At 50.5% G+C, this 13,078-nt stretch overlaps 1 protein-coding gene across 1 annotated transcript in view; it reads left to right on the top strand.

The window, feature by feature from the left end:
• The first annotated feature begins 3,318 nt into the window (after positions 1-3,318).
• The window catches only part of LOC141156485 (uncharacterized), a 52,543-nt gene continuing 42,783 nt past the window's right edge, over positions 3,319-13,078 (top strand). Inside the window, exon 1 of the mRNA XM_073642682.1 lies at positions 3,319-4,254. Coding sequence (XP_073498783.1) covers positions 3,334-4,254 — 921 coding nt within the window. The 5' untranslated portion in view covers positions 3,319-3,333. The remainder of the gene's footprint in view (positions 4,255-13,078) is intronic.

Genomic DNA, 13,078 nt, shown 5'->3' on the forward strand with positions numbered 1-13,078 from the left:
TAGAGGGAGCTCTCTGCATACAGTCTGTACACTGCGTGCAGTCATCACTAGAGGGAGCTCTCTGCATACAGTCTGTACACTGCCTGCAGTCATCACTAGAGGGAGCTCTGTGCATACAGTCTGTACACTGCCTGCAGTCATCACTAGAGGGAGCTCTCTGCATACAGTCTGTACACTGCCTGCAGTCATCACTATAGGGAGCTGTCTGCATACAGTGTGTACACTGCCTGCAGTCATCACTAGAGGGAGCTCTCTGCATACAGTCTGTACACTGCCTGCAGTCATCACTAGAGGGAGCTCTCTGCATACAGTCTGTACTCTGCCTGCAGTCATCACTAGAGGGTGCTCTCTGCATACAGTCTGTACACTGCCTGCAGTCATCACTAGAGGGTGCTCTCTGCATACAGTCTGTACACTGCCTGCAGTCATCGCTAGAGGGAGCCCTCTGCATACAGTCTGTACACTGCCTGCAGTCATCACTAGAGGGAGCTCTCTGCATACAGTCTGTACACTGCGTGCAGTCATCACTAGAGGGAGCTCTCTGCATACAGTCTGTACACTGCCTGCAGTCATCACTAGAGGGAGCTCTCTGCATACAGTCTGTACACTGCCTGCAGTCATCACTAGAGGGAGCTCTGTGCATACAGTCTGTACACTGCCTGCAGTCATCACTAGAGGGAGCTCTCTGCATACAGTCTGTACACTGCCTGCAGTCATCACTAGAGGGAGCTCTCTGCATACAGTCTGTACATTATAAAACTATATTTGGGTGCCAAAGCATCCAAAAATACCACTGATAATTCAATTAAAAAACTGGTTATCTTTATTGAACAATTATAATGCAGACAAAGAACATAAAAATTCAATAATGTAACAAGACTGTACAGAGAACAAAGGGGGGTTTACAAGCAAAAAGTGATGGCACCCCAGTGCTGGGGACGGTATCCTAATCTCTGTATGGCCTAATTAGAGACATTAGTGTGTCCTCTAGTCCCTGCAATATACGAGAGTCGAGAAAAAGGTGCAGCCGTGCATTGGTATATAGATCAGGTCATCGGGGGATCATATATGTCTTAAGGCTATTCCAGCAGCCAAACCATACAATCAGAGCCACGCACAAACTATAGAAATGAACTTACCCATGTCAGCATGAAGTGCTGCGGGAAGCCACTAATCACCCCGACGCGCGTTTCGCACGCATACAGCTTTTTCAAGGGGAGTGTGTTGGTAGACTGCCCCCATACAGCTAATAAGCTCCCTATGGTCACCTGCGGTCCAATAATGATCGTGCATATCTGGGCCGCCCCCGGTCTCCAGCTGCACATAACTCCGGCGCTCATTTCCGGCACGTGTCAGGGGAAATCCTCTGTGGACGTCATCGACACGTAGCGGAAGTGATAGAGGCCCTCATCATTGCAGGAATCCTGGGTCCGGCACAGGTCGGCACCATCTAGGTGAAGTCCGGTGGGCGACGCCATTTTGCCTTATGGAAACTGTGTCCCGCCCATCCACCCGTACATAATCCAGTCGCACGGAGGAGCTGCGTACTTTCACACAGGGATCAGGGGCCCGCGCAAGGATCGCCAACATGAATCATATAGAGGTAACCGTTCCTCCATGATCCCGGGAATACAGATTACATATCCTCCTCTTATAATAAATGCATATTCAATCGTTCAGAACCATACCGAGAAATATTCTATATAGAATCTATGGACCCTTATATATTGCCGTGGATTGCGGGCTCCGTTCAATACATACCTTCATTTCTCTGTAGAAGTATGGTTCTGTATGAGGGCCTCTATCACTTCCGCTACGTGTCGATGACGTCCACAGGTGATTTCCCCTGACACGTGCCGGAGTTATGTGCAGCTGGAGACCGGGGGCGGCCCAGATATGCACAATCATTATTAGACCGCAGGTGACCATAGGGAGCTTATTAGCTGTATGGGGGCAGCCTACCAACACACTCCCCTTGAAAAAGCTGTATGCGTGCGAAACGCGCGTCGGGGTGATTGGTGGCTTCCCGCAGCACTTCATGCTGAGACATGGGTAAGTTCATTTCTATAGTTTGTGTGTGGCTCTGATTGTATGGTTAGGCTGCTGGGATAGCCTTTTTGTATATAGTTTTATAATCTGTATAATCCACTGTACCGTACCTTGGGATACTATTCATGGGGGGCTCAATCAGTGCAATATCTCCAGCCAATAGGAAACGTGTGTTTTTTGAATATTGGTTTGAGTACAGACTGTACATTGCAGTATACAGGTGGCGCCCCCTAGTGGTTACCACATACTGAGAGAATAATGATAATTTAACTGTGATTTGGAGCTGTCCCTCATGTAGATGTGAATCGATCAGTCTTATGAGTGCAGCGCCACGAGATCGATACCGCCGGAGAGTTGTGAGTATTCGCCGCCCCCTCCTGGACGCTCCACCTAATACACGTGTGCAGCCGTCGTGACCCCAGGGATTCTGCACCTTGTTAGCGAGGTTTCATCCCACGGATTTATGTCTCTCCCGTATAATCCAAGCACTTGTGTATTACACGGCGATGGGAGCTGTAATCCCCCAAAGCAAAGGAAACGTGTACGTAATTATCTGAGCGAGCGCGGAGCCCCGACACGACCACGGACTGATCTGCAGGAGAGGATCCACCAGCAGAATAGTGAGTGCAGCTCTGGAGGATAATACAGGATGTAACTCAGGATCAGTAATGTATGTACACAGTGACTGCACCAGCAGAATAATGAGTGCAGCTCTGGAGTATAATACAGGAGGTAACTCAGTATCAGTAATGTATGTATGTACACAGTGACTGTACCAGCAGAATAGTGAGTGCAGCTCTGGAGTATAATACAGGAGGTAACTCAGGATCAGTAATGTAATGTATGTACACAGTGACTGCACCAGCAGAATAGTGAGTGCAGCTCTGGGGTATAATACAGGATGTAACTCAGGATCAGTAATGTAATGTATGTACACAGTGACTGCACCAGCAGAATAGTGAGTGCAGCTCTGGGGTATAATACAGGATGTAACTCAGGATCAGTAATGTAATGTATGTACACAGTGACTGCACCAGCAGAATAGTGAGTGCAGCTCTTGAATATAATACAGGATGTAACTCAGGATCAGTATTGTAATGTATGTACACAGTGACTGCACCAGCAGCATACTGGGTGCAGCTCTGATCAGCTGCTAGTCAGTGTGGTGATTGCGGGTGTGGTGGCTGCAGATCCTGCTGTGAGCTCCTGATCTCTGAGAAACCAACACCTCTCCACCTGGGGACCTGCTCTCTCTCTTTCCCAGGGAGGGAGCGGGTTTCTGGGATGAGTGATGGAGCCAAGTCCCAGGCTTCTGCTTCCCGAACCAGGCCGGCGGGGGGCAGAAGAAACCAGCAACCGGCCTGCACATCAGAGGACTCGGGGGTGAGACGCTGCACCAGGAGTCGCAGCAATGTGGCTCCTACTCCCCCCGGGATTGTGGAGACCCCCAGAAGCCGCAAGGCTTCCAGCATGGAAGAAAAGCCTGACAGCGGCGTGCAAGATGGTGCTCCTTCCGGAGGAAAGCTGAGTGCTCATGGAGGTGAGGCCGACCTCCCTGAGGGGGGGTGGGCGCTGCAGGGACCCCGGGAGTCTGTGTCCACCTATGCCTCCCGGGTCATGATCCGCCTCCGTGAGTATGAAGATGCCAGTAAGCTCATCAGGAGGCTCCGGGAGGAACTGCGCTGCACAAGCGCCAAAGCTGCAGGGACCTCCAAACCAAGGAAGGCCAAGCTCCAAGCCGAGGTAAAAAGACTGAGCAGTGAAATTCAACTCCTGGAACTTAGGAAAGCTGACATCAGGGAGCAGAGTGGTCCTTTCAAAGAAAAACTTATAAATGAAGACCGCTTTAGAGAAATGGCTGATACCAGAGAGCAAAGGCAGATGGGGCTGAAGCCTGAGAGCCAGGTGGATGATGAGAGTGATGATGACCAGCAGCAAGCCCCACCTGGCAGCCTGCAAAGTCACCCGCAGGCCACGTGCAGCGAGCTCCCTGCAGGACAGGCGACAGTGACATCCGGTCGCAGTTCTGCCGGCTCTGGGGAGGACAGTGACAGCAGCGGCCAGGGAGGGGCGCTAATGGCGGAGATTAAGCTCCTGGAGTCCCCAGTGTGCCTCCAAAACTTCCATCTTGGTGACGATCTACCAGAAGAGGCACCTGGGGGCCACAAAAAGGCAAAGAAGACCAAGCCAAAGCTGCAGGAGGCGGTAAGCTATGTCTATGCCCCCCTCCCTGTACCCCCTGAGTCGGCGGCAGGCTCAGCTCGCTGTATAAGCCCCGTTGTCCAGCCCGGGTTCTGCTGTGGATCCGTTGCAAAGGCGCGGGGAGATTACAGAGCGCTGTAGTGAGGCGCAGAGCTCCGTCTCTGCTTGTAGTAGCGGGGACGCAGCAGGAGGTGCATCAGCCGAGAGGCTGGACAGTGAGGGCGGCCCGGCGGCGGGCGTTCCATCAGGCCACGATGCTGTGGTGCGCTCCTCAGTGGGAGGGGGGAGCGGCCCGGTGTCGGGGGCAGCTCCGGTAGCCTCGGCGCCTCTGAATGTTGTTGTCGCTGATCACTTAGTTGAGTAGCGGCGGCAGTGTGAGGGGGCAGTTGGGGCTGAGCGTTCCGGTCCTCCCACGAAAGTGCTATTTTGTGTTGGCGTCGCTGGTCCGGAAGATCCTGATGCTAAAGATCAGCGGCGCCTAACAGCAGCTAAAGATCAGCGGCACATTATACCAAATGCCAAACAGCGGAAATTACCGACCGATGATGTGGAGGGCACACATAAGACCGGGGGTGAGGTCGCCTCCAGTTCTATGGAGGTGACTGAGCCCCTTGTGCCTGATGCGGAGGTCAAAAGGTCATCCACCATTGTTACTGGTCCAGCAGGAATGAATGTGGTGGTGGAGGTGAATGAGGATAATTCATTGTCTAGTGGTGTGGTTGCTGGTTTGGTGGAGGGTGAGATGGAGGTGGGTAATGGTGATACTGTTCGGGCTGATGTGTCACTGGTCCGGTTGCCCCCCCGGGGGTGGCAACACCTGTCCAGAGTTATGCCAGTGTCACCTCCGGGGCAAATAGGGCATCCTCCTCGTCTCCGGGCTTTGGGGACGGCATGTTGCAACGGCGCCTTCTGGAGGCTCTAAAGAAGGGGGAGAGATCACTAATGGTAGAGGGTCGAGAGGTTGATCTATCCTTCTGGATAGAGAGGCATGGCCTCGGGGCCTTCCGAGAGCAAAAAGGGGGAGATACAGTGTGGTCCCTCCCAACAGCCGGGCCAGGCAGTGTGCGTAGGAATGTGGTCCGTCTTCGGTGGAGGGGCAGTGATGCATGTCCGCCAAGGTCTAAAGTTGTGGAGCTCCTGCTGAGGATGGGCTTCAAGGCGATTGACATCTACTCCTTGATACATCCCTATTCCACGCCTGAGTTTGATGTCAGCTTTGTTCGGCCGGAGGGGCTTGAGCTCTTCTGGGCGAATTATGAGTTGGCAAAAAATGAGCCCGGCTGGCGAGACTTTGCTGTTCAGGCAGTGTCTCGCCAAAACCAGATCAAGAAAGTGACCGTGATGACTCGTAACGAGTCGCTTTCTTGCTATGACATCATGACGTGGCTTGGTCGGTATGGAGAGGTGGTGGAGATGCCAAAGAAAAACCGCGACGAGTTTGGTATCTGGTCAGGGGCCTGGACGTTTATGGTAAAACTTAAGCGTTCAGGTGGTACGGTTGCCCACATTCCATCGTCTGCCTTCCTGGGTAGGGATCGTATCCTGGTCTTCTACCAGGGGCAACCGAAGCTCTGTCACAGGTGCGGCGACCCCACACACTTCAGTGCAAACTGCACCGTGCAGAAATGCGCGTTGTGTGGGGGTGTCGGCCATCTTGCCGCCTCTTGTGTGGAGATTAAGTGCCACCTGTGTGGTGAGTTAGGTCACCCATTCAGCCGTTGTCCTCGCTCCTTTGCTAATGCAGTCGAGACCCCGGTGGGAGTAAGCCGTGAGGCCGATTCTGCTGGGGAGGGGACTAGCAGGGGTGGGGGAGCTGAGGGGCCAGGGAAGAAAAGCAATAAAAAGACGCCTGCCCAGCTGAGGCGTCTAGACAAGCGCAGACAGGAGAGGGAGCGGGGCGAGCCCCAGACTACCGGGGCAGCCCCTGTCCTGGATGCCAGTGTTGCTGCTGAGGCCCCGAGGGATGATGAGTTGGATGAGGAGGTCAGGAGGATCCACAGGGAGGGAACCGCCTCTGCCTCAGAATCCTCCCATTATGAAAGTATGGATGAGGATAATAAGCGGTGGCTAGAGAACAAGCGTTAGCTCGGCACCAAAAAGAAGAAAAAGAAGGGAGATAAAACATCTTCTCCCGCTCTGACCAAGGTACCTAAGGAAGGTAAAACTGACTCCCCTCTGGTTGGTCTTTCTAACCGGTTCCAAGCCCTTGATAACATCTCTTCCTCTGAGGAGGAGGCTGAGGGTGAGGTTCCGGCTTCAGCGGAGCTTACAGGGGGCGCCGAGTCTCCTTCTCCTGGGGATGCAGGGTCCTTGGGGGGAGGGACTGGCCCAGAGTCCGGAGACGAGGACGAGAAAAGAAGGAAAAATGTGGGAATGGACACCTCTGTGTCATTAAAGAGGGGGAAGGATTCCTCCTCTGAGGCAGAGGATAAGGGGAGTGGGAAGAAGAAAGCCATCTAACTCAATCACCAATGATGGCGGTACCCACTCCGTTGACGCTGGCGTCCATTAATGTCGCCAGCATTAAGTCAAATATGGCTAGATTTGCGGCCTTTGATTTTCTCAGCCGGGTTGAAGCTGACATTTTCTTTTTTCAACAGACCAGGCTGCCAAATATGGCAGAGGTGTTTATAGCTAAGAGGGAGTGGAGACTCGGGCCCTCCTATTGGTCTCTTGCGGCCGAGCCGTATAGCGGAGTGGCGGTCCTTTTTACCGCACCGGTAGAATGCCGACGGGTTATTGAGTTAGAAATGGGGAGGTGCCTGATATTAGATGTCCTCATGAAGGGACAAGAGCTCCGGCTCATTAACATCTATGGTCCCCAATCTAAATGGGACCGGAAGTGTCTCTTTATGAGGATCAAGCCCTACCTTTTTATGAGTCGGCAGGTCGTCTTTGGAGGGGACTTCAACACTGTCACGAGGCCCCGGGATAGAGGAGGTTCCAGAGACAAGCTGACTTATGATAGCGTCGCCCTTAATAGAATAGCTAGTGAGGCTCGCCTGGTGGATGTCCACATCCGGCACACCGCAGGCCACGAGGGGTTCACCTATCATAGAGGTAACTGTAGGTCCAGGATAGACAGGTTTTATTTAAAGGAGGAAGCCGTCTCTTCAGCAGTATCTGTTGTTGAGGTGGAGTTCTCCGATCACTGTTTGATTTTGTTTTCCCTGAATGTTACAGAGACCCCCCGGATGGGAAGAGGCTTTTGGAGGCTCAATTCGTCTCTCTTGGAAGAAGCGGAGATAAGACAGTCCTTTGAGGATTTTCTTCAGAGCCAGGTACCCTTACTGGATCTTTGTAGTAGTAAGTCAGAGTGGTGGGAGATGTTTAAGAAAAGGGTGGCGAGATTCTTCCGCCAGCTCTCGAGCCTCAGGAGCCTGGACAGGTACCGCCTGTATCAGGGCCTGAGGAGGAAACTCGAGCATCTTGTCTCAACTGGAGGTAGCCGCGAGGAGATCTCCAGAGTGAAATCTTTGCTAATGAGGTGTCAGTATGATAGACACGCATCTTTGGTTTTTGAGAGGGATTACGGGAAGTACCGCTCGCCCGACCCTTACACAAACTGCAAGATGTCAGTGAATAGTAAAGTTGTTACAGGACTGGTTGACACTGCTGGGTCCCTGAAAAGATCCAGATCAGGGATCCTGGAGGTCGTCAGATCCTTCTACTCGCACCTCTTGGGGAAGAGGGATCTGGATTGGGATGAGATGTCGGCTTTTCTGGCTGAAGCCGTCCCCGAACCAGGGGTAGACCCCTCTCTTGGCGTTTTGACAGAGATAATCAGGGAAGAGGAAGTTAAGTTGGTGATTGAAGGGCTTGCCCTAAAGAAATCTCCCGGTCCAGATGGCTTAACATCTGAATTCTATAAGACCTTTAAGGACGCCTTGGTTCCCCTCTTTTCTGAGGTATTCAATGAGTGTCTTTCCTCGGGCACTCTGCCAAAGTCAATGAGGAGGTCTGCCCTGATCATCTTGTCAAAGGGTAAGGACCCATCTTGCATTGAGAATTGGCGTCCCATAGCGCTTCTCAATGCAGACAGGAAGGTTTTGGCAAAGGTGCTGTTTAATCGGCTGGTGAAATTTGCACCCCAGCTCCTTTCGGGGGCCCAGCATTGCTCTGTTCCGGGCCGCAGTACAATTAGTGCTGTACTCTGTGTCCGAGAGGCGGTGGAGCAGGGTAGGGCTGGTCACTGGAAGGGGTACATGCTGTCATTGGACCAGGCAAAAGCGTTTGATCTGGTTAATCATGAGTACCTCTGGTCTGTCCTTCTGAGGTATGGCCTGCCGGGGGGCTTTGTTGATTGGCTTAAGACCTTGTACGCTGGGGCAGAGTGTTTCCCACTTGTGAACGGTTGGATTGGCAGCTCTTTTGAGGTTGGGTGTGGTGTTCGCCAGGGTTGTCCCTTGAGCCCGCTACTGTACGTGTTTGCGATTGACCCACTTCTTAGGAGGGTGGAGCGTGGACCGTTGGCTGGGATCGGGATGGACCGGGCAGCACCGGAAGCCACTCTGAGAGTGGTGGCGTATGCCGATGACGTCACCGTTTTTGTTTCCTCTGATGGGGAGGCAGAATGGCTGATGTCAGAGGTAAATCGCTACTCGGAGGCATCCAGGTCTAAGATCAACCGGGATAAGTGTGAGAGTCTCTGGCTGGGAGCAGGAGATCCTGGTTTTGATCTCCTGGACACCTTTCCAGAACCCAAAGTCTCTGCAAAAGTTCTTGGCATTGAATTTGGCCAGGGGGATTACCCCAAACAAAATTGGGACAGCAGGCTAGAGATCGCCACTCAGAAGGTGAACCAATGGAAGGGTTGGTCTTTGACCCTAAGGGAAAGGGTAAACCTGATCAAAACTTACCTGCTCCCTTTGCTGATCTATCTGGGCAGTGTGTGCATCTTGCCAGAGCCTCTCTGGACTCGGGTCTACAGTTTGTTCTTCCAACTGTTATGGGGGAATAGACTGAACCTGGTCAAGAGGGAGGTTACTTACCGTACGAGGAGACTAGGAGGGTTGGGTATGGTCAACCCTGTGGTATTCCTTGTGAATACCTTCATTAAGATCAATATTGCAAACCTCTGGAAAGAGAGGGCTCCTCCGTGGGTATTCTCCTGTAAGTGATGGTTTCAGCCTTTCTTCCAGGAATGGGAGACATTAGGGCAAGTGAAGGATCTCCGCACACCGCATGGACATCTCCCGGCTTACGCTACCGTGGTTCTGAAGGTAATTCGCCGGTGGGGTCTGGGAATGTGGGAGGTCAGGACTCTGCCAAGGAAGCTCCTTGACAAAAGGGTTCTGTTGACCCATTTTCAGAGGCCTCTGGCGCTCAGGGATTGCCCAAGTCGGGATCTTGGGGTGGGTCTGCATCTTTTGAATTCTATCAGGATCCCCTCGAAGGTTTGGGACTTGGCTTGGCGTTGCTTCCATGGGAAACTGTGTGTGAGGGACAATCTGAAGTGTAGGAGCTCTGAGGACAGGAACTGTCCTCGGGAGCATTGTGGTACCATGCTTGAAAGCATGGACCACTTCCTGCTTCGTTGTCCCTTTAACACAGAGGTGTACAACAGGGTGGGCGCCTCCATTGGCTGGCCCCGGCTGGCCGGTCTCTCTTATGCGGAATGGGCCTATGGAGCATTCGGGGACCTGGGTGGTCGGGACCGCTGCACCTTATTTCTAGTTAGCGCAGTGGTTAGGTATCACACGTGGAACGCACGGTGCTTAGTATCGACGCAGCGGAAAATCCTCCCAGTGGACGATGTGTTTAGGACCATACTCTGTGACCTGGTGAAGGTGCGTTCTCTGGAGTATGAGAGACTGGGTACACGGAGGGCCGCTCTCCTCTGGAGGGGCTTTTCTTTTAGTGTGCCCTAGTCTGGTGGTCTCCTCTCCTGGTGGTGGGCTGCTGCTGACACCATAGATTTTTGTTTTATTGATCAGTAGACAGTGATGTAGGGCTGCAGGCGCTGAACTTGGGCTTTGTCAGTTGTGGTTATTGTATTGTTTGTTTCTGTATATATTGTATATATGGGTTTGGGTGGAGGTGTTAGGTTGGGTGGAGGGAAAAGGGGGGAGGTGGGTTCATCTTGTGGGACACTGGTTATTTGGGTGAATAACTGGCACTGCCTGATCTGGCCTATGGACGTTGGACTGAGGCATGAGACGCAGGACCAGCTCTCAGGTCAGTGCCGGGGAGGGACGGGTGGGCTCCAGTGTGGGGGGTTTTGTTTTGTCTTGTATATATTTGTATAGTTAGCATTTATTTAAAAAAAACTAAAATAAAATAATAATGTATATATTAGTTTGTGTATAATTTGTTGGTTATTGTTTATTATATTGTTATTATTTGTTTGGTGACCGGACCAGATGTCATGGTGTAGATAGTTATTATTGTGTATATATGTATAATATGTGTGTGAGGAGAGAGAGAGCGGCTGGACCAGCAGAATAGTGAGTGCAGCTCTGGAGTATAATACAGGAGGTAACTCAGGATCAGTAATGTATGTACACAGTGACTGCACCAGCAGAATAGTGAGTGCAGCTCTGGAGTATAATACAGGAGGTAACTCAGGATCAGTAATGTAATGTATGTACACTGTGACTGCACCAGCAGAATAGTGAGTGCAGCTCTGGAGTATAATACAGGAGGTAACTCAGGATCAGTAATGTATGTATGTACACAGTGACTGCACCAGCAGAATAGTGAGTGCAGCTCTGGAGTATAATACAGGATGTAACTCAGGATCAGTAATGTAATGTATGTACACAGTGACTGCACCAGCAGAATAGTGAGTGCAGCTCTGGGGTATAATACAGGATGTAACTCAGGATCCGTAATGTAATGTATGTACACAGTGACTGCACCAGCAGAATAGTGAGTGCAGCTCTGGAGTATAATACAGGATGTAACTCAGGATCAGTAATGTAATGTATGTACACAGTGACTGCACCAGCAGAATAGTGAGTGCAGCTCTGGAGTATAATACAGGATGTGACTCAGGATCAGTAATGTAATGTATGTACACAGTGACTGCACCAGCAGAATAGTGAGTGCAGCTCTGGAGTATAATACAGGATGTAACTCAGGATCAGTAATATATGTACACAGTGACTGCACCAGCAGAATAGTGAGTGCAGCTCTGGAGTATAATACAGGATGTAACTCAGGATCAGTAATGTAATGTATGTACACAGTGACTACACCAGCAGAATAGTGAGTGCAGCTCTGGAGTATAATACAGGATGTAACTCAGGATCAGTAATGTAATGTATGTACACAGTGACTACACCAGCAGAATAGTGAGTGCAGCTCTGGAGTATAATACAGGATGTAACTCAGGATCAGTAATGTAATGCGTGTACACAGTGACTGCACCAGCAGAATAGTGAGTGCAGCTCTGGTGTATAATACAGGATGTAACTCAGGATCAGTAATGTATGTACACAGTGACTGCACCAGCAGAATAGTGAGTGCAGCTCTGGTGTATAATGCAGGATGTAACTCAGGATCAGTAATGTATGTACACAGTGACTGCACCAGCAGAATAGTGAGTGCAGCTCTGGAGTATAATACAGGAGGTAACTCGGGATCAGTAATGTAATGTATGTATAATGTAATAGGCCTGATAGAATAACTGAGGTACAGATAGGGGGGCACCTAGGTAATAGCGATCATAATATTATCAATTTCAAAATGCCCTTCAGTAGGGTTATCAATAAGGGAACAACTAAAACATTAAACTTTAGGAGGGCGAAGTTTGATCAGCTGAAAGAAAACCTTCAACTTATAGACTGGGACAAAGTTCTTAATCAAGGAAATACGAATAGTAAATGGGAAACCTTCAAAAGAATTCTGAATACTCAGTGCGAGAGGTATATACCGTATGGGAATAAAAGGGCCAGAAACAAGAGGAAACCAATATGGTTGAACAAGAACGTAAAAGGGGCGTTAAATAGCAAAAAAGAGGCATTCAAGAGATTAAAACAGGAAAACAGTAAGGAGGCACTAATGTGTTACAAGGAAAAAACGAGAACCTGCAAAAAACAAATAAAAATAGCAAAGGAGGAAACAGAGAGACGTATTGCTAGGGAAAGTAGATCCAATCCCAAACTGTTCTTTACGTATATAAATAGTAAAAGGATTAAATCGAATAATATTGGACCGATAAAAAGTGATGAAGGCAAAATCATAGAGAAAGATGAGGATAAAGCTAATCTATTAAATAAATTTTTTTCGTCAACTTTCACAAAGGAAAAAGAACTAACAGGAGAAATGAGAAGGGACAAGCTTAATCCTCCACTAAGTATGACAAATCTAACCCAAGCTGGGGTACAGAAACGCCTCAGTAACATTAAAATAATCACCAGGACCTGATGGCATACACCCACGGGTACTAAGGGAACTAAGTCATGTGATAGACAGACCGTTATATCTTATATTTAAGGACTCTGTTGAGACTGGGTCTGTACCACTTGATTGGCGACAGGCGAATGTAGTGCCAATTGTTATGCACACGCCCGGGCTAAGCGGCGTGTGCGTGTGATTGGTAGTGATTCCACTGGACCGTGCCGGAGAGTGAATGCCTGGAGGGGCGTAACTAGGTATTCACCCGATCCGACCAGGGTCGCACGACGGCATACGACGCCAGTGCACCAAGGAGGAACCGAGCAGAGGGACCAGGTGCTACTCCAGGACAGACCCCGGACACGGCTGTTGACCCACACAGGGGAATACAGGAACAGACTGGTAGGCTGGCACACTGACTGGTGGGTATAGGCAGGCACGACTGGTATGCAGGCAGGCGGGTAAGCAGGCAGGGGGGTATAGGCAA

This window comes from Phyllobates terribilis, unplaced genomic scaffold (genome assembly GCF_046119375.1).
Source record: "Phyllobates terribilis strain yellow unplaced genomic scaffold, ASM4611937v1 Scaffold_8__6_contigs__length_399053987, whole genome shotgun sequence".
In the NCBI taxonomy this organism is placed as follows: Eukaryota; Metazoa; Chordata; class Amphibia; order Anura; family Dendrobatidae; genus Phyllobates; species Phyllobates terribilis.